The 22743-nt window shown below is 35.8% G+C and overlaps 2 protein-coding genes across 3 annotated transcripts in view; both read right to left on the reverse strand.

Annotated features, from left to right (window-relative positions):
- STRN (striatin) overlaps positions 1-22743 on the reverse strand; it is a 99070-nt gene that overhangs the window by 12863 nt on the left and 63464 nt on the right. Inside the window, exons 8-16 of one of the 2 annotated variants that reach the window (XM_027624105.2) lie at positions 22487-22597; positions 20340-20426; positions 19729-19872; positions 14929-15065; positions 8173-8348; positions 6250-6297; positions 5321-5442; positions 2073-2240; positions 509-649 (exon numbers count right to left, since the gene is read on the reverse strand). In XM_027624105.2, coding sequence (XP_027479906.2) covers positions 509-649; positions 2073-2240; positions 5321-5442; positions 6250-6297; positions 8173-8348; positions 14929-15065; positions 19729-19872; positions 20340-20426; positions 22487-22597 — 1134 coding nt within the window. The remainder of the gene's footprint in view (positions 1-508; positions 650-2072; positions 2241-5320; positions 5443-6249; positions 6298-8172; positions 8349-14928; positions 15066-19728; positions 19873-20339; positions 20427-22486; positions 22598-22743) is intronic. The other variant, XM_027624106.2, reaches the window with a different exon arrangement.
- On the reverse strand, positions 10793-11708 carry LOC113938621 (60S ribosomal protein L6-like). The gene has a single exon (XM_035728764.1). It carries the CDS (start codon positions 11696-11698, stop codon positions 10832-10834), a length of 867 nt encoding a protein of 288 aa, XP_035584657.1. The 5' UTR covers positions 11699-11708; the 3' UTR covers positions 10793-10831.

The following is a 22743-nucleotide window of genomic DNA, read 5'->3' on the forward strand; positions in this document are numbered from 1 at the left end:
ATCCAGTAAGATTTAAGATTTAAGATTTTTCATATTTCAGATTCTGAAAGGCACAACTTGATCTACATTCTAATCAGGCTGTGTCAAATTACACTATTAATACAAAATTAAGTTCTAATAGGCTGTATCAAATTACATTATTAATACAAAATTAAGTTGTTTTAAAAATGAAATGAGAAATGAAAAAGATTTATTTTATATTCAGAATAAATATTATTGTGTTCAAATATGAAAACTAATCAGTTGGTATAAAATAAAATTTGACTCCTCTTTTGAAGTCAAATGATATTCCAAATAGTATAGTTCTAAATGTGTATAAACTTTAACCCAAAGTCTTAAAAATCAATTGTAAGTCATTATATCCTTCTAAGTTACTGTGTTCTGTGATTTAAAAGGCAGAACTCTTTATAATAACAAGTATTCTTTGTAGCTGACTCTGGTAGTTATAATTTTGATGAAGCTTAAAAATTTGATCCAAACAAAGACCATTTAAAGTTGGTATACATACTTGAATCTAGGTTGGATTCTAAAGTGAGAATGCGCTGTTGTGTTTCCATGTTAAAGATGCTTGTATATCCTTTGCTGAATGATGCTACCATATGGCTTGGGTCACTGCTCACTAGATCCACAGAGGCAGGGATTCCCAATTCTAAGAGAGTCAGAACAGAGAGAATGGTGATTAGAGGGTCTACTTGAAAATGTCCTCATAAAATAGCAAAACAAATAGTCATAAGATTTCCTTAAGAATTAAAGACTCAACATTAGAATAAAAATTAACTCATAGCCATTCAATGGACATTATTTGTTACTTTTAGCCCTTATTTTGTTATTCTTACCTGTTCAGCAAGTCTTCTGTTACTCAGCTAAAATATTCCTAGAATGTAGGCCTTTACTCAGAAAATAAATGGAAAGCATGTATGGACTATAAGTTTTGTTGCTTCCACCTAACCGGAGGCTTAAACTGGCATGGTGAGAATTCTTTATTTTAAAAGCCCATCTCTTATTAGGAATTTTAATTCATCAAAAATATGGAATTAAAAAAGTAAAATTTCAAATTATTATTATTGTATGTAGAGTCATACAAATATAGATGCAGGCAACTCATCAAAACCCAGACACAAGTTATGACAGCTCAAAAATAAAGAAGGTATTTTTATCTATCATCTAGAATAGGGTAAAACTTGGTTAAACTTGGAGTGTATTTATAAACAGAATAGAATGATATGTATGAACATAATCTTTTGATATGGCTCAAAATCTAAAGTAAGCAAACAGTTCAAAAATGTGTTATCTTACAGAAGAAGAGAGATTAATGGCTAATGAGCACAGACAAAAGTGCTCAAAATAATTAGCCACCAAACTAATGCAAATTAAAAACACAATGAAACACTGCTACAAACCCACCAGCATGGCTAAAACTAAACAGACTGACAACACCAGGTGTTAATAATTAAGGACGTAAAGCAACTGGAACTCTCATACATTGCTGTCAGTGGTGTAAAATGGCACAACCACTTTGGAAAAGCTTGGCAATTTCACATAAAGCTAAATACACAATACCACTTCTAACACCCAGCAACTCTACTTCTAGCTCTTTATTAGCTCATAAAAAATACATGAATGTTCACAGCAGCTTTGATCATAACAGTCAAAAACTGAAAACAATCCACATGTCCATCAAGAGGTAAATAAACACATACACTGATTTAATGAAATACTGGGAAGGACACAAAGAAACTTTGAAGAGGTGAAAGAAATGTTCTAGATCTGGATAGGTGCAAAAGTTACGTATTTGTCAAACTCAACAGAACGTATCCTTAATATCTGGTTTTTACTGTATATAAATTATATCTCGATTTTGAAAAAACATTTTAACGTGTGCTCTTTCACCAAATACAGTGTTTTTAAAATCATTAAGCTGGAATTCAAGCAAATATACTTCCACTGCTTAAAAACACTCCTTCAAATTAAATTTAAACTAACAGTTTGTAGAATCGTTTACTTATTTGCTTGTTGTTACAATAAGACATCTTATAAAAGATTCATTAGAGCAACTTTTAAAAAGTCTGTACCTTGATTATCGTTAAATACACTTAGGGCTGGAGCAACCTCAGTTGTATTCCATAAACGCAGAGTGCCATCTGCTGAGCACGACAACAAGCGCTGATGGGCTGCACTATAAGCCAAGCCCCAGACGGCATCGGTGTGGCCGAGAAGAGGGCCTCTTAAAACAGAAGGATCTACACAAAACAGCAAGAATGCAAAATCAAGAGAAAATAAACAAATCCTAATGGTACTTAGATCCTAGAGAAACTAAATATACAGACAAAAGTGCCTGAGAACCGTATAAAACATGCTTCCTAGTTTCTGTTATTTTTCTGAAATGCTGCAATAACTAAAATGAGGCCTGGAAATAGGCAAGTGTAGAGTCTAGAGTTTATAAATTAAAATTTTTAAGTATATATTTCTCTCCTTAAGAAAATTAGGTATTTCCCTCTCCCTTCCTTTTCTTTCCATTTGTCTAGATTTTTTTAAAAAGCATGTTAACACACATCATTTGAATTTTATCCACCTTCAGAGAAGCCACAACTCTTCCCTGAGGAAATGAACAGAGATCCCTTCCTCCCCTGGCTCCTTCGGGCTACTTCTCCCCCTGGACCCCATACTAGGGATGGTAGCTATTCCCAGGAGCAACGGGCCTCTGCTATTCCGAGTGGACAGGAACGGAGACCTAGAGGAACCCCCAAGTCCTCCAAGAGCAATAACTGACATGTGAATGATGTGCATGAGAGGGAGGGAGGAAAGAGGAAGGGGGATCACTCAGCAGCAGCATTTCGTAATACAAGCCCAACTGGAAACTTTCATTATTCCTCCGCGCAGTGACTCTATGAAGCAGTACTTTCAAGATGGCTCACACATGTTAAGTTTAAAATGCCAATAATGTTATCTGTCCTCTACCTTCTCTCTGTCATACCATAAAATATTTATTGGAGACACAATGTGTCAGTGACTATTGTTAGGTGCTGGCGCCACCCAGATAATTAAGACACAATACTATCCTGGTCTCAAAAGACATTGTGGTAAGTATAATAATGGTGATAAAGACACCAGTTTCCATGGAGAGTAACTGGGTGAGTGAAAGCCTCCCAGAGAGATGACACCTGAAGTATACAGGTGGCGGTCAGTCAAAAACTAGAGGGAAGCCACTGCTGGCACAAGGACAGAAAGCATGACATGTCAGGGAATTTATGAGCTTATTCAGCCTTACTGAAGTGTGAAGTTTGAGGCAGGAAGGAGAGGAGAGGCAGAGGGTAGCTAGTCTAAGGTGGGATTTCTACAACATATTAAGGTACTTGGAAATTATTCTGAAAGCAAAATGAACCACTGAAGGGTTTTCCAGGAGCAGCTGGGTGAAGTACATATTTAGTAAGGTAACCCTCCCTGTAGTGTAGAAGACAGATTGGAAAGAATGAAGATGAAGGCAAAGGGATTGCTTCAGTAGACTGGGAGAGTGATGATGCAGACCCAAGAGAGGGCAGTGGTAAAAGGGGCAAAGCAGAAGGGCTAAATTCAAGAAAGAGTTAGGGGGTAATATAAAAAAGACGAGGTAATTAATAAGGTGTGGATAGTAAACAGAACAAGACAACAAGGATAACTCTTAGGTTTCTAGTGTGGGTAATTTTGGTGGTGCCACCACCTAATAATAAAGAATATATGGGAGAAGAACCACAGCACTTATGCGGATTTATGGGCAATGAGATGGCCACTTTGAAACGTTCTGTAGGCTTAAAGAAGAGATTTATGAGTCAACAGCTTGTAAAACCAAAGAAGTAGATTCAGTTTACAAAAAAATATGTGTACAAAGCAAAGAATGGATAGGGTCTGGACCTTGATAAATGCCAGTATCTAAGGTGGGAAAAATAAAAGTTTATGAAGGCCAGGAAACAGAAATTGTCACCGACTTAAGTGTCAAAAAAGCCAATAGCGGACAAATTTCAAAAAGGATGGAGTGGTCTACAGTTTCAGATAGCCAATACATCTAGTAAAACAAGGACTGTAAAATACCCCTTGGATCAGCCAATTGGGTAGTCACTGACAATCTCGTTATATTTAAGTGGGATAGCCAGAAGCCAGAATGCAGATGGATAAGGCACAGGAAAAGAACATGGAATCAGTAACTCCTGACTGTGTTTTCTAGTCATTAGCACCAAAGAGACACAGATGGTGAAGGCAAGAGAGACTAAACAGACACCAGAAAGGAAAATGGAGTCAAGAAAAGGCCTTCCCTTGCTCAGGATAGGAGTCACCTATATTTACTTATATGCTGAGGGGATGGAAAGAGAGAAAAGAGGGCAAGGTTTAAGATAAGAATAAGACAGAGCAAGAGTGAGAGAGAATCAAATGCAATCTCAAAAGAAACGAGAGGATGAGGTCAAGAGCAAAAGGGGAAGGATTGGTTGGCTTGAGACAGAATGAAGACAACTGATCCTCTTGACAGAGATAAAGGAAGTAAGGAAAACATGGAGAGGGTTTACCTTTCACAAAATATATGTTAAATGCTTATTAAATAAATGTTGGGGAAAATTTTTGTTCATTGAATTTCTTATCTTTACTTAGGTTTGTAGGAAAATTAATCTAAAGTGAAAATGAAAATAAATGTGGTTTTAGGACAAATATGACACTCCACACCATTCTAGAATTTAAGAAAGAACATAAGAGGAAACCAAAATAGTCAATTCCTTAATAGTTTTTGCAAGACGATTTATGGTAACATCTAGTGACAGATTATAATGTGGATTTACGTTTCATTGTACTATTCCCTAAATAGTACTAAATAGGGCACTTCTTAATTTTTAAGGCCTTTCAAGTATTCTGGTGTCACAGAGTTTAAAAATCATTAACCTCTACACACTCCAATAATAAATGAACATTCATTTTCCTTCAGTTGTTTGTCAAGAATAGTAATGAACATGTAAGTAATAGTAATGAAACAGGATTACAGATTAGTAATAATGTATCAAGTAATGTACAGATGCCTAAAATGAAGAAAAAAATTGTTAATCAGGCCAGCATTTCCAATCAATAGAACTTTGAGGGGGGGTAGGAACTGTTTTTTCAGGAATAACACATTCTTTTCTTTTTTCTAGCATATGTATCAAATTATTTCCTAAATACAAGAGTCCTTTTTAACAAAATAAAGACCTTGTTCTCTATTACCAATTTACTTTTTTAAAATATCTCATTTTATCCTTATATATGCTATGTAAAATGTGTAAAAAGAAAACAATTTATTCTTTCATATCTTCAGGGAAACACCTACCATAGGAGTCATAGGGATCGATGTTGGGGTTGGTGGTATTCCAGCCCTGGATCAGTCCGTCACTACCACCACTGTAACATTGCTCACCATTGCTGCTCATTACCACACAAAGCACTGGACCTCTGAGAGATAAAAATCAATTTCTATTCCCAAAAATCAATCTGATAATAGGACTTGTTAGAAATAAGAATGCTTAATTATTCATATGGCTTTCTATTTTTCTGCTTTCTACGATGAATAAAAATAGTATAAAAGCACTGCTCATTTTTCTTCTTCTGCTAAACCAGAGATTGGTAAACTATGGCCTGTGGGCCAAATCCAGCCAGTGGTCTGTTTTTATACAGTCCTCAAGCTAAGAATGGTTTTTACATTCTTTAAAGGGGTTATAAAACTAAGCTAAAAACAAGAATATACAACAGAAAATACACGGCCTACAAAGCTGAAAAAGTATTTACTATCTGACGCTTTATATAAAAAATATGCCAATCTCTGTGCTAAATCAAGTGAATTAGTATATTTCTTAAGCTTACCTGGAAATATGAAAAGCATGCAGTATGTGGTAATAATATAAAAATTCTTCATATTTTTATTTAGATTATCTTTAAAGGGAAAAGTCCCAATTTTTAATAACTAAACCTTACTGCATCAACTTATTTTAAGCATGAGATATATAACACTTAAACATCAACCAAATAAAATCTAATTTCAGCAAGGATCTCTGGTGGTGATAAACCTATTTTTAACACTGTATTATCTTTTTTACATTTACCAAAAAAAAAAAAGAAAGAACACCCAAAACCCCTCCCCAAAACCACTACTAAATACAAAAAATATATAACACAAATACTTAAGTGAAAGAAAATAAAGTACTCTAATCAGGCTGATGTACAGTGATGCTGACTTATAAAAGAGAAAAAGCACATACTTACTTATGAGCCCTGAATGTATAGATAGGCTCCACATCAAGAGAAGTACTCCTAAATCAGAGAGAGGGAGAGGACTTTTACCACTCCAAGTTTCAGTAGTAAACAGTATCAATGAATATATGCCACGAAATTGCCTTTAGAAATACCAACACTGTGGTAATACACTGTTCTCAGCCTAGGACAGTTAAGAAAGCTTACCTGACCCCAATCACATATTTTTATGGCCTCAAGAAACAAAATCCTTGTTTAGTAACAATACCTGCTTATAGCGCTCTTAGCATTGTCATATATATTTGACTACTTGAGAGAGCCAAACTCAGAGAACATCATGGGATTTGAGGAGATACATTTCTGGATTCAATTAACTGGCTAACTCCAGGCAAATTATTTATTCTTTTGGAACTTCAGATTCCTCTCTATTTAAAACAAAACAGAAAAATTGGGATAACACCAAATACTCACAGGATTAAATGAAATTCTACAAGTCAAACAGTCTAGGACAGAACCACGGACACAGCAGGATTTCAATAAATGGTATTTGAATTTCTTTGCATTTCCATCAAGGCTAATATGTCTGTCCTCAGGATACTTGTAAAAATTGTCCAAGTCATCAGTTTATTCATTATTCAGAACACTGAATGTATAGACAGTCTATACTGCCTAATATTTAAACTGGATTTAAAGTCAATTACTTACCATTTCTTATATTGTATTAGTTTTTTTTATAGGCATATGATTTCTCTCCTCAAGCATTTCCAAAATGTTAAGCTCAAAGGTAAACAGGCCATGTTATTACATGTGAAGGTATTATTACTAAGCTATCACCAGCAAGATACTTGTTTCAATATTTCTAAGTTTTAGTCAAGACTATATGAGACATTCACATTCCCTGATCTAATGAGATGCCCATTGTGACCAGAGAACTAGAAAGACAAAAGGCACAATTTATAACTAAGAAATAATTTTCCTCTGCTGAAGATACCTGATCCATATGAGGATTCTCTTGGTTTGAGCAAGACCTGGTTGAGCTATCTGATGCAGACTGATAAATCAAGTATTTTATCTAGTCCATGTATGACTCACTGCGGGAATGTCACTGATCTCTTTTAAACTTGGCAATAGATATCCTCTATCAGTAGCAAAACTTTTGTAATCTCTTCCAGTTCATGTTCATTTCTACTCTTCCAATAACTGAAGTGCCTGACACTGGAGAAGGGCCCATGCTGGGTTCTGGGCCACCTGATTCAAGGACACCGGAGAGGGACCTCCAGTAAGCACCCTACCAAGTGGGGCTAAGACTAGCTTGGTGATTGGTAAGAGTCTGTACCAACTCAGGTCAGTTCATGCTTAGAGAGGAACCACGGGGCCAAGGCAAGAACTAGCAGTTAAGTGACAGCAACAATAGTACCTTCCGTATACACATTTTGGTGGGTATGGAAAGTACCTAAAGGGACAAGGCCAAATGACAAAACCAAAGAGAGGTCCCTCACCCCTCTCAATCAGACTTCCCTCCCTTCCACATGGTAAATCCAAACCAAATAAACAACAGGACAGGGATGGGGTGGGGTTTGATGATTTTAAACATGCCTGCACCTCTTTACAACAACAGTAGAAACCTTCAGTATAGATAAGGGACTCCGCAAATATGACAACCATTTAAAACACTGTATAAGGATTGTAAATAGCATTCAGAAACACTGGGAAACTATCAGGTAATACACTTCTCTCTCAGTGTCAGTTTTCCAACCTACTATCAGATTGTGAGTATGAAGGGAAAAATTCAAATTATGTGACATGATAAAGAAGAAAGAACTAAAAGGGATACTTGAGAAATTGAGAAATTTAATAGCAAATAATTTAAGTATTTTTCTGCTGAAAAACTGATAATTAAAATACTCAAATACAGTTAAAGTAGAATATTCTCACTTTTTGGCTGGGGCTGTTTTCTGCAAATTCCACATTTTCAATGTGTGATCCTCTGATGCTGTTATCAAAACAGGCTCAATGGGGTGGAAAGCAAGGGCTCGAATGCCATCAAAGTGACTTCGTAATGTAAACTTAGGGTTCCATGTCTTCCTCAGTGCATCTTTATTGTTTGCTATCTATTAAAGAAACAAGAAAGATACCCATACATTTAGTTCAGGACAGGAAAAAAATTGTATTTCCACATTAATTCTTCCTGATTTGTCATTAAATCATCACATTTTGCAATTTGCAAAACAATATAATTTCTAAATATAATTAATAATCAAATCAACAGGCAAAATTAATAATATGTCAACGAAAAGTGGTTTTCTTTGGAGAAATACGAATGCTATTACAAGAAAACAGGTAACATAATAGAAAGACTATTAACATAAAATAGATCTTCACTAGGATGACTAAAAAAAAACAAAAGACAAGTAATTTTCAACCTAAATCATAGTATAGAAACTAATTTGGGGTAAGAGCTGAAAAACTAAGTTACCTTTAAACCTGTTAACATTATAGAATATGATCATACTTCTGAGATTTTTAATACTTCCTACAAAGAGCTAAACTTTCATCAAATTGGCAACAAGGTTTATAAACTGGAAACACAAAATGTTAACACTGGAAGAGATAATCAGATGTCATAAAACAATAGATTCCACTTGTAAAACACATCATGTTGCTTTTCGCCACAGAAACTCCAACCCAGCAACTAAAAAATGCACTTTTTTTCTCATTCCAACTATATTCCAGCTTTTTTTTTTTCATTTCCAACTAACAGGAAAGCCAAAGAGGTTCATGTTTAACCTTACACTAGCACCACATATGAACTCTTCACACTCCACAACTAATAATCATGCTAGGTTTAAGCAAGAGTGGTGCAAGTACTGTTAACATACTGGAGAAATATTACCATATTTACAATGACAAAAACCAGCAACGATATTAACAATAGCTGCTATTATAAGCATTATTATTTTGTACATTTTTTAAAAACTTAACGTGCATTAACTCACTTAACTGTCACAACAACTCTATGAAGGAATTAACATCCCCACTTTTCAGACAGTTAGAAGTGACTTGCATAAAGAAAAAAGTTAAGTGACTTGCCCTCTAGTAAGAGGAGTCGTCAGGATTCAAACCCAAGCAGTCTGGCGTCAGAGGCTACTCTTAATATAAACTAATTTAGGACCCAGAAGTTTAAAAATTTGCAGAAAAATTTGGATAGAGCATGTCATAATTGGGTCAGTAAGAAGACAAAATACAGGATACAAGGAACTACTATAAGAATTAGGGCTGGTTATCCTTGTGGGGGAGGCAGGGGGAGAAGTGAAATTAACTTTGACTCTTCTCTGCTCTTATTAATGAGCTGAAAGATTTTCATATGTAAGAACAATTTAATTCCTTCTGAATATCTTAATGTGGTAGACAGCCACTAAGATGGTTCCCAATCAGCCTCACCTCCTCATATTTACACTTTGTGAATCCCCTTCTACATCATAGGGTTGCTCTGTGTGACCAGTAACACAGAGCAAAAACCTTGCATCCTGGGTGTTCTTGCTCACTCTCTTTTCAAGGGCACTCATACTGGGGGAAGCCAGCTGCCCTAATGAGGAAACCACAGAGAGGCCCATGTGGTGTGGAACTAGTCTCCAGCCAATAGCCAGGAAGGAACAAAGGCCTTCTAACAACCACATGCATGAGCTTGGAAGCAGATCTTCCCCAAGTCAAGTATTCATTCAAGACTGCAACTCTTGCCTACATCTTGACTACAACTACGTGAGAGACCAAAAGCACACAGCTAAGCTGTCCCAGATTGCTAACCCCCAGAAACTATGATCTAACAAATGTTTTTTTTTTTTTTTAAGATTTTTATTTATTTATTTGAGAGAGAGAGAATGAGAGATAGAGAGCACGAGATGGGAGAGGGTCAGAGAGTCAGAGGGAGAAGCAGACTCCCCGCTGAGCAGGGAGCCCGATGCGGGACTCCAGGATCATGACCTGAGCCGAAGGCAGTCGCCCAACCAACTGAGCCACCCAGGCGCCCTAACAAATGTTGTTTTAAGCTGTGTTGGTACAATTTGTCACACAGCAATAGATTACTAGTATGTGTATTAGAACTGGAGACTACTTGCAGGGTGCCTGGATGGCTCAGTCAGTCAAGCGTCTGATCCCAGACAGTCCTGAGATCGAGTCCTGCATCAGGCTACCTGCTCAGCGTGGAGCCTGCTTCTCCCTCTGCCCTTCACCCCATTTGTGTTCTCTCTCAAATAAATAAATAAAATCTTAAAAAAAAAAAAAAAGAACTAGAGACTACTTTAAGAAATGCAGGTATAACACTAAGTTGTTTTTTTTTAACAACTGAGAGATAGTAAAAAAAGAGAGACAGAATGACATTTCTCTAGAGACATGACTGAGTTCCATAATTTATTGGACTAAATCTTTGTGAGGTTAGTATAGAGAGAACAAAAGTATCTAATGGGAACTTCTGCTTCTAGCTATGATGGACTAGATTAGGATCAAGTCTGCACTTGAGGACAAGTAGAAAAACAGAGCTAAAAAAAATTTTTTTTTTTAATGGATCAGTTATTCAATTACGTTCTTTGTAAGAAATTTAGAACACCAATTTGTGAGGGTAAACTCCATTTGTGAGAGAAAACACAGAGCGGAGGTAGCCCTGAAGCTGAGGAACAGCTTTGATTTTTGGCAGAATTTGCGAGTCCACAGCTTTCTGATCAACCTTGCGCTGCTCTGTAATCTCGTATTTCTCTTTCTCGGTGTCGAAGATCTCACCCTCCTGGTGTCTGGGCTTACGCAGCTTCTTCTTCTTGAAGTAAGCATCAGTGAGATGTTTGGGGATTTTCACACTGCTGATATCAATTTTGGTAGAAGTAGCAATGACGAATTTCTGGTGTGTTCTACGCAGAGGAACTCGATTGAGGGACAGAGGTCCAGTCACAAGTAGCAAGCCACTGCTCAGTTGCTTCAGGAAAACTACCCTCTTGCCTCTGTGGCGCCCAGTGAGGATGATCAAAATGGTCCCGGAGGTGATACTAGCTCGCAGCTTTCTCACGTGCTGACTGAAAGGTTTTTTGCCGAGGCTCAACAGCTTTCGAGGCACATCTTCAGTAGGGTAATACCTAGGCATTTTGCGAAGTTTAACCACTCGGGTACCACCGTTCTTGTCACCACCAACTGGTTTTGTGACAGTAGCAAGAACTTTCTCCTTCTTTTTCTTTTCAACCCTAGACTTAGCTGCTGAATACTTCCTCTTGTACATGGCCTTTCTGGAATACATAGCCGATCGGGAATATCTGCCAATTCCTCTGACAAGTACAGGGTTTCGGCTGCAGTGGGGCTTCCCCTTCTTTGGCGTTTTAGCCTTGGGGTTACCCTTCTTAGCCTTGCCACCGGCATCAGCCTTCTTAGCTTCAGGTTTCTTCTCCTTAGTATCTGGCTTCTCAGCTTTTTCGCCCGCCATCTTGCAAGATGGGAAAGAGAACTCAGAGCTAAAAATTTTTAAGTGAAGAACCACCAAAATAGTGAAGAAAAAGCAGACAAGAATCCAGGGGAAGACAGAAGTCTAAAAAGCCTGATATTTGGACTTTTTTTTCCCAGAGGGTGTTTACTGATTTCAGAAGGGATGGCTGAGAGGTCAGGCTATGCTTTTGACAGCTGTGCAGTGCAAGGAGATACAAACCAGTGACTGTCAAGAAAACACGGCTTGGTGAACCTCCTTGCTCTGGGTTTTGAGTTCAAAGGGCTGCATTCTTTTTTTTTAAGATTTTATTTATTTACTTACTTACTTACTTATTTATTTGCGAGAAGAGAGGACAAGCAGAGGGAGAAGCAGGCTCCCCGCTGAGCAGGGAACCTGATGCGGGTTTCAATCCCAGTTCCCTGGGATCATGACCTGAGCCGAAGGCAAACACCCATCTGACTGAGCTACCCAGGCACCCCTGGGGCTGCATTCTAGATAGAAGAGTTAACTAGAAGAATACAAGCCCTTACAGAGCCTGTAGATCAGTTTAGATTACCTGAAAAATTGAAAATGGAATGAGATAATCCAGATTTCTAGTGGCTACAGACATCTGAAAGAAGCAAATTAAAATATACTCCCTGAGGGAAGATATCTCTCTAGGCCTGAAGTTATTTCTACAGACAACTTTTCAGGTATAGTTATTTGCACATAATAAAAAATAACCATGCCTATGCAGGGTAATACAGCATAAATGAAAACAAGCAGATACATAATCATGCTTACTGTGTTCAAGAAGATAAAAGACAACATTGTAAATTTTGGAAGAAATCTATAAACAATTTAAAAAAAGAATTCTAGAAGCAAACAATATAAGACCTACATAGATGGGTTTAATTACAGATTACACATAACTGAAGTGAGAATTAGCAAACCAGAAGATGGGTCATAAAAACATCTAGGCTGAAGTATGGAGAAACAAAAGATGGAAAATACAGGGAAGGGAGTAGGAGACAGAGGATACAGAAAGATCTAACAATATAATTAGCGTTCCAGAAGGAAAAGAAAGAGAAAGAAGTGCAAAAGCAGTATTTGAAGATAAATGGCTAAGAATTTTACACTAAACTGATAAAAACATATTAAGCCAAGAAGGTCTAAGAACTTCAAGAAGGTTAAATAAAAAGAATCTAAACGTTGGCTGACATTCAAGACATAGGGAGATTATTAGAGAAAATAAAAAATCAGACTACCACTGAAAGACCAGTAATAGTTAACTTTGGCAGAAAACAATGGAAGAAAATGAAATTATATATTTAGAGCGCTTAAAAATGAAACAAAATAGAACAAAACCCTTGCCAAATGGAATTCGATACCAGAAATAATAGTTAACCCACTCACGCAAAATACAGACAATTTAATAAAACCAGAAACTGAGGGAACTGGGCACCAGCAGACCTTCACCAAAGAGAAATATTAACTGTTCTTAGAGGAAAAGAAAAGTGATCCCAGATGGACAGTTAGATGTGCAGGGGGGAATAGAATAAAGCAAAATGAATAATGTAAAATGGATAATCCTTACTGAATACTGAGTGTACAAAACATTACCTTGTAGGAGATAAATGTCTAGAGGAAATACATAACAAGAATGACATATATGTAGGGTAGGAGTTTTTTTGTTTTTAAGATTTTATTTATTTATTTGACAGAGAGAGAGAGAGCACACACAAGCAGGGATGCGGCAATCAGAGGGAGAGGAAGAAGCACGCTCCCCGCTGAGCAGGGAGCCTGATGCAGGGCTCGATCCCTGGACTCCGGGATCTTGACCTGACCTGAAGGCAGGAGCTTAACCAACAGAGCCACCCAGGTGCCCCAAGGGTAGGAGACTTTAAGTAGAGTTAAAAGTGTCCTAGAGGTCTTTGCATTAAAATTTTGATAAGGATGTGTGTGGTAATCTCTAGGGTAACAATAAAAAGAGTAATGAAAGAGTGCATCATCTCCAAATAATGGGGTGGGGGTGAATAATGAAAAATAATCCCAATACAGGCAAAAATAGAAAAAGGAACACAGAATAGGTAGCACAAATAGATGGTGGACTTAAATCCAAATATTATCAGTAATTACTTTAAAAAGAAATGGACTCAATGCTCCAATTAAAAAGGTTGTCAAAGATTAGATGAAAAAACAAAAGTCAACTAAATCGGTGCTTTTATACATACAGACGTAAAACATAAGGATGTAAAAATAGAATTTTTTTTTTAAAAGCCTGTATCACATATGTGGAGAATGGGGAGCAAAGAGACCATTTAAAATAGGTTATTGTAGTAGTTCCACGTGAAGAAGAAATGAAGTTGGATGGGAGGTAAAAGAAAAAAAAAAAAGCTATGGATTTTAGCTATTTTTGGAGGGAGAACTCAAAAGACTAATAGCCTTAGCAAGAAAAGTGAGAATTTTTGATTTGCAGGAAGAGAAGTGAGTGGTGAGGTTGCTTTTTGGAGTACTCCCTTCTCATATCCATGGTCTGCCTTAAGCGTTCTTCCTACATCCCCCATGTGGCAGGAGCTATACTGTGTTCTCCAATAAAGATTAATGAGGTATCAAAGTTGAGAGGATTTTAATGAAGATAAGACAGATTGTAAACACTTTATAAAATAAGGAACTTTTTCTGACAATTTATTGTCATGAACAATTATAAATGTATTTATAAAACATATTAATATCCAACTGTGTTGGATATTAAATAAAGGAATGCATGAATAAGGTATCAAGATCTCAGTTTTGGTCCAAAAATCACTGATGGGTCTGCCTTAACAACTGAAAAGCACCCTACAGACATCCCTGCCTAACAATAGTTAAAATCATTTGTAGGCAGGATATTCACAGGTAATGTACTAAAGAAGAAACACAAATATTGCCATTGGGCAAGCATGAATTTCAACTGATCACTGGTACCCTAAAACACAAACCCAAACTTGGTAACAGGGAATTTTTTTCCCTTATCTAAAACCAATAAACAAGCTATAATGACTATGGATTTAGGCAAAGCCCATAATTTTAATCTCTATCCAATGTGAAAAATATGATCATTTACATAATATATTCATATTTTCAAAGTTTCCAATTAAAATGAAACCAAATTCTATACTTGTGGAGAAGTTTGACCACTTTTTCTATAAAGTTAACTTTTTATTTTTAAGAAATGAGAGAAGAACAACAAAAATAAAACCACGACTCACATCATAAGTTAGTGAATCTGCTTCATTGGCCACCGTAAGGCCTGCCAATTCTCCAAGTCCCAGTTCACTTTCAAGGGCTTCATCTGCTCCCATGATAAAGGACTTCCCAGAAGAAGGAGGAAAGGTCAGTGCTTCCACTGCCGGGGGAAGACAAAAGAAACATAAAAAACCTCTGAAGTGTAAACAATTATCTCATAAAGACATGTCTACATTTATTCTTAAATGCTTTTAAATACAAAATTCAGTTAGAAAGCTCTGAAGAACTAGCTGCTTTTTTTTTTATTCTATTTATTTATTTGAGAGACAGAACACACGTGCATGGGTCAGAGGGAGAAACATACTCCCTGCTGAGTGCGGAGCCCAACAAGGGGCTCCATTCCAGGAGCCTGAGACCATGACCTGAGCCAAAAGCAAGAGTCAGATGCTTAACCGACTGAGCCACCCACGTGCCCCAGAACTGGCTGCTTTTTCTGTATCTTAACCATAACTAAAGGTATCATCTAATTAGAAAAGCACAACATGAAACAAATCCAATAGACAATTGTCCTTTCTTTTTCACAAAAAAAAATAACTAAAAAAAAAAGTAGGCTTTCCTCATTTGATATTTCTTGTTAATTACTCAAATTATTTCTATCAGTTATTAAATATATATAACAAGCGCTCTGAACACTGCTGGTCTCATTCAAAATAAAACTGTTTAATTCTATAACCTGGAAGAATACAGAAAATTTCAAATGAAAATGGTTACAACTGTAAAATGTGCCTCTATGAGGTAAAGTTAATGCTGGTGTTAGAAGTCAGGATTATGACTGGAGACAGGGAACGAGCAGTGATTTGAAGCGCAAGCAGGACTTTCAGGGCCCGGGTAATGTTCGGCTTGTTGACCTATAGGCCGAGGTAACAGGGCTGGGTTCACTTTGTGATGATTCACTGACCTGCTCCCTTACAACTACAGCAGTTTTCTGCAAGTATGTTGTATTTCACTTAAAAGGGTTTATTTCAAAGAAAATTTTTTTCATTGTACGTGGATTTTTTTTTCAAAGATATTTTTTAAACAAAGTGTCCATTTGAACATTTTCATTAGCTGCTAACTGTGCTTCAAGAGGCCAGATTTTCTTTGTGATAAGTGAAAATATCTTTATAACACTGAACATGCCAATCCAAATCCTTCAATCACCATCACAGAAGAACCAGTTAAAAGCAAAATGCCAAATGAAAATAGGAATTTAATTTGGTCAACAGTAAACTGCTGATTTTTATAAATGCAAATTATTCTAGCAAACTGTCAGAGGTGGTCTTTGAGTAGTTTTTTAGAGGTGGTTACTTTACTAATGACAAACATTTATAAGTTGATTACATGAATTTAGTAGTTTAAACTAAGGCTGTTAAAAAAAGTAAATTAACTTTTTCTTAAAAGAAACAAGTCAAGGGGCGCCTGACTGGCTCAGTCAGTTAAGTGTCCTCCAGCTTGATTTCGGCTCAGGTCATGATCTCAGGGTCATGAGATCGAGCCCCATCATGCTGGGAGTGGAGCCTGCTGGAGATTCTCCCTCTCCCGCTACCCCTCTCCCCACTTGTTCTCTCACGCTCCCAAGAAAAGAAGGAAAGGAAAGGAAGGGAAGGAAAAGGGGAAGGGAAAGGGAAAGGGAAGGGGAAGGAGAAGGGGCAGGGGAGGGAAGGGAAGGGAAGGGAAAGGAAGGGAAGGGAAGGGAAGGGAAGGGAAAGGTAGGGAAGGGAGGGGAAGGGAAGAAAAGGAAGAAAGACAAGTCAGTTAATTAATGGAAAAAACTGGACTTAAAAGGTGCTTTTCAGCTTTGGATTCAATTATGTAAGTTTAGATTCAATCATAAGTATTTGTTGAAATGAAAGAACAGTTATGGGTTTTAAAAATAGTAGAGGAAGACACTCTACTTAAAATCCTTTAAGAACAAAGGAGAATATAAATTAAGACATTTTTAAACCACCATACAATAAAGCAGCAATAATAAAAATGGGTTTTACCCAAACATACCACATATCTTCTGAGGGGTTTGAACAACTCTAACATTTACTACTGAAGAGTGGGGACTGTTTAAGTTAGAATGGCAATTTTCATGCCAAAATTTCAACAAAAAGACTCACATGAGACTATGAGGCTGGGTCTTCAGCCAGGTATTTTGTTTGCTTTCATTTTTTATTGTTTCCAGACAACTTTGTTCAGGTGTGAAATAAAAATGATTCTTAAAAAAACAAGACTAAGATTCATGGGATTTGAGCATACACACTGTTTGGGCTAATTTAAATAATGCTCTAAAAATGACCAAGTAAAACCTGAAAACAAAGGAAGGCAGCAACTCCTTCTAGCACAAACCACCGGCTAAGCACCGGCTAAGCCACCTGACCTGAGGGCCCGAGAGAGAGCAACCATGGGCAGAACTCACTTGACTGCTCTCTAAGATGCCCTAGAACTTAAGACTATACATCACATTTCTATCTGGTAACTAAACATTACTAGCTCTAATTACCTCTAATCAAATTATTGAACTGTGCCTCTTAAGTACGGCACTATCTTCTGAATTACTAAAAAAATAAACATTTATAGCACACATAGGCTACGGACCCGTTTTCTGAAACTAAACTGGAGACCAAGAAGCATCAGTCACAGACAATTAAATACACAATGTATTTGTTACATACTTTTTCTATTGCTGAAAACCTTACACTGAGGAGGAAAGCTGAGGACAACCAATGTTACAGACAGTAAGCTAGATAGTCAACGCTTCAGTTTTTTTTTGTTTGTTTTTTTTAAAGATTTTATTTATTTGAGAGAGAGAGAATGAGAGACAGAGAGCACGAGAGGGAAGAGGGTCAGAGGGAGAAGCAGACTCCCCGCTCAGCAGGGAGCCCGATGCGGGACTCGATCCGGGGACTCCAGGATCATGACCTGAGCCGAAGGCAGTGGCTTAACCAACTGAGCCACCCAGGCGCCCGACAACGCTTCAGTTTTAAGATTCTTAAATATTTTTTTTCTTTCAAGGGCACTTTCTGTGGCTTATGTAATGCTTTTGTACATTTGTCATTTAGTATATAGTACTTAGTCTACCTCTATTATTAGAGGTAGATATATATTATATATATTATATATAATAATTCTATTATTAGAATTCTAATATAATATATATATTATATATATAATAATTCTATTATTAGAATTCTGTAAGGTGAAATCTCTGATAAAACTCTTTAGGAGTTATCAGAACAAAGGAAGAACTAACTTTTCTCCTTAACTGGACCTCATCTTGGAATAACTGAAACCGATTAAAAATTCTCACACTGATAGTGTCAACTGTTTGTATCTCCTAGTGAACAACAAACATACCTAATGTTGTTCACTTCTTTCATTCAAAAGACATGTCTACATCAAAGAAATTGTACATTTAGACTATAAAGGTGTAATGTACACGTCTTCATTATTTAATGTATGAGTAATAAATTCCAAATGTACTATAATTAACTCTAACAAATAACTAACCATGTTATGGTCAAAAATTTCATTTAAAAAGTACTCCAACCATAAATCTGTCCACCAAAGTTCTATCAGTTTATGTCTCTTTAAAATGTAACTGAATTTAAAAACCAAGAAAGAAAAACACTTAATGATTTTTCTGTGGCTTTTTCCTGGACTGTTTTGTTCAATCAAAAATAATTTAAAGAGGCATATTCACTGCAAATAATTACAGTATTTAAATTCAAGACAATTTTAAAAAATAAATTTTGAAAAATATTTATTAATCATTAATATTACTTTTATGTCATACTGGATTTTCAGCTACTGTAAATATATATATTAAAATCAATTTCTACATATAGGCATTTAATACATTTATAAACAGATAAATCAGAACATCTATCTAAAAGACACCTAAGATGGTGCTATAAAAAAACTAGGAACCTAAATTTCCAACAGGGAAAGGGTTAAGTATCAAGTCTAAAATATAAATATGTAACCTTAAAGTTATAATTATGAAAGTTATTTTTGTGGGATTATTCTACTTGGGGACTATAACTTTGTAAAAAAAATATACACATTTGGACAAGGACTAAAAGGGAACAAAGTAAAAACAGAAAGCAGAAAATGTGACTAGACTTTCAGGTGTCTTTTTTCCTTTTTTCATTTATCAGTGACAAACTGCTTAAATAAAACATCTGAAAATATTTATGAGTCTCAGAGTAAACATTTGCTACCTATTTATGCTTTTGTACATAAGTACAAAAAGTACAAAGTGAAGTAAAAAGTAAAAGTACAAAGTAAACATTTACTACCTATTTATATTTAATTTTCTCATTGTTGCAATGGTATAAATAAAACAGCCTATGTATACCAAATATATGGCTTCTGTAGATCCAGGGGATGTTCTAAACTAGAATTCAGAGTTGGTCTTTAAGTTTATGCACCTTTCTTAAGTCTAAAAGATTGAAGCTGGAATCAAACTCTCTTGAATGTAAGAAAGCCTACTTTTGGGGGATACTATGTAGATCAAACATCTGTAAAATAAAATTCTTAAAGAGTCCTTCTGAATAACTGAACTTATATATGTATATCCCCATACTTTTTGTGCTCTAGTGTTATCTTTTTTTTTTCTTAAGAGGAGAGGAAGGGGGGGAGCACAGAGGGAGAGGGAAAGAGAGAATCCCAAGCAGGCTCCACACCCAGCATGGAGTCTGACACAGGCAGGGCTCAATCTCACAACCCTGAAATCAAGAGTCGGACGCTTAACTGACTGAGCCACCCAGACACCCCCAGAGGTCTTACATACTTACCTTCATCTGCCCTATTTATTTCGTGTTCAGGAAGCCTGGAGCTGGTGGGTCTGGAAGGTGAACCCACAGATGGCTGCAATGAGGGAAGTTCATCAACATCTCTCAAATTAGCAAGCATATCTTGTAGTTTTGACCTATTGGGCCCTAGCCCAAAAACAGGGAGGAAGAGAACAAAAAAGAAGAGAATTATTCAACTGCATCAAAATGGTGCCACAAACTTTATTCACATCTCCCTACATTCAGCTTTAAAATTACCCTACCATATTAAAAAATAATTACTTTCCAAGTTTTCAAATTATTTTAAAAGTTTATTTCTTGAGAAGCATTATGTTTTACATATATTTTAAAAATTAAGCTAAAGGAATAATATTGCTATTTGCATGAAAAACAATGTTCATGTGTAGTTTGAACCATTAAAAATCGTATTATTCTATAATCCTTGTATATTATTCCAAATGCAGACAGATACCACGGATTGTGAAGCTACTGTGTACTGCATTAAACAATAACATCCCTTTTTGTTTGTCTGTTTATGTTAAGTTGCATTCATTGCCTTACATCCTGAAACTATGGTACCCGAGGTGAAATCTCACGCCCTACTGATTACTTACCTGAGCTTTGATTCTTCATTCTCCCACATCCCTGTTTTGACTGTTTTATATAGGATAGAGGCTGAAACAGATCTTCGGTAGTTTTTCCTGTTACAAGTTTAATTAAGAATGGGAAAATCTTACCCATAGTCCATTATGGTTTTTTTTCCTATACCAGCAAAGAATACAACTACTTTTAAGCAATTTTAACTAATACCTAGAAATATATTTCAAGACAGTATGATTGGAATACACAATTTGACTGGAAATATTTCTACTAGACCATATCAAAAGGACTTGATCAAACTTTTCCAATGAGTAATTTTTAATTCAATTAAAAATATTTATGGTGGTTTATAAATCCATGCTTCATATATCAAGTCAAAGCTTTGCTTCAGTTCTGTTTTTATGTCTTCACTTGTTCCCAGATCACTATTTTACTAAGACAACATGAACTGACAGCAATAAACAAAATGTGCTGAGCCTCACTCTGCAGTCCTTCTATCCTCAATGAAACACATTAAAATTTCTCTTCCTGCAGTCATTTTTCTTCATCATACAAAAAAAAAACTATGTGCTATATGCCTGCCTAGTGATCATAATCCCCAGTCAGGAAATCCAATAGCTTCCATCAGTAGGAATACTGTTCCAGTCAAATGGTGCCATTTTAGATCTTAAGTGCTAAATTCCAACTACAGCAATGCCTTGATATTTGACAAGAACTGAATCATCAATATAATAGTAGGTGGATTCTACATAAGACCTAGATATCCTTCCAATTGAGAGATGTTTTACATTTGAAGACTTTCATTATTGCAGCATAAGGACTTAAAGAAATACCAACTTTAAGCCAATCTGAAAATTAAAATATTCTTTCTCATTTATGATATTTGCATTAAAATTTCAGTATAACTGGTTTTGCCATGGTCTGCAAAGTGGTAATAAAGCATGTCTCATTACGGTTTAAGATTAAATTTTTTATCCATACATTTGGATAAAAGGTACAAAACACTCTTAGGTTTTAATATTAATCTTTCTCACTGTGATTTAATTTATATTGAGGAGGTATCAAAGAACATCATCTCAGTTATGTAATAGTTGATATAATGATAACATCAAAAATAGTCACTGACTTTTTATCCATTCAAGCTAAATACCTGTAACACCTAAAATATTTTTAATAAAGATTTAAATGTTTATCAGTAATGACTACACTACTTTTTCCAACTTTTAAATACAGGTTTCACTAAACTGGATTTTAATATTACTTTACACTACTTTAATATCCCAAAGGATGCAATTCCTTTTGCCATAAAAGGGAAACCCATGTTCATATTGTCAATGAGAGTGGAAGCACAAGGAGGTAGTTTAGCCTTGCTCTCCTAAAAAGGGTGTTTTAGATGGTGTCCAGGGATGCTTGAAAGACTTTGTATTTCCACTTTACTTTAATTAGTTCTACTGCTAAACCCAATAATTTGTATAATGAATTTTATATATATATATATATATATATGATTCACAGGGCTAGCAATTTCATTTTAGCTTCCATTTTTGATATGGTAGACATCTTATTAAAAAGGAAAAAAGCTAACTGATATTACTATAAATGAAATTGGCCAAAATTTTTAATTTAGAAAATAAATACTTTTAAAAGTTGTGTATTTGACTCTGTGCCCTGCATAGCATATAGTGGTGAAAGCAAATGAACTGTTTATGAACACAGAGAATATTCAGGGGTAGAAATTAACTTTGTCTCCAAGTCCAAAAATAATATGCAATAATTTGGGTGGATTGCCAGAGGGTCATACTAGATGAGATTTAAAATTGTCAACAGCGAAAAATCATTGTGGTAATTAAATATATATACTTTAAAAATGAAATTATCACTATGTTTTGATTATATAGTCCCACACTCTCATGAGGCTCTAGATGTATTACCGGGATATATTATGGTTCCATAATCATATGCATGGTTGTTTTTATTTTTTTAAGGTCATACTCAAAGAGCTAACCATTTAATTTCAACCCCTGAGAGCAGGTGAAAAGGAAAGAGATCAGGAGCAGAAAAGAAAATGAGTAAGTGGTTTTAGGAAAACACTGAAAAAAAAAATTGGGGGATATAAAAGAGGCAAGTTTTATGATTTACAGATACAATGTTTTCCACTTACTCTTCACCCCCTTTTTCCCCTTTCTCTCCTTTTTGTATTGTTCCTTGAGTTTGGTAATTACTCCCTGGTCCACATTCCAGGCTTCAGGCATGAGACACTGGTCTTCCTTTTCTAAATAGAATGAAACAAATGAAACAGCCTTTTTAAATAAGATATTGAACACTGTAAGTCAATTCACTGTTATGTCACTGAATGACATAACAACCATTTTGTTCATCGCATCACTAATTTTAAAAAGTCATTGCTTATTCTTTAGA

Source organism: Zalophus californianus, chromosome 8, assembly GCF_009762305.2.
Source record: "Zalophus californianus isolate mZalCal1 chromosome 8, mZalCal1.pri.v2, whole genome shotgun sequence".
Lineage (NCBI taxonomy): Eukaryota > Metazoa > Chordata > Mammalia > Carnivora > Otariidae > Zalophus > Zalophus californianus.

Coding starts and splice junctions, on each gene's coding strand:
- LOC113938621 (XM_035728764.1), bottom strand. CDS start 11,698: ATGGCGGGCGAAAAAGCTGAGAAGCCAGATACTAAGGAGAAGAAACCT.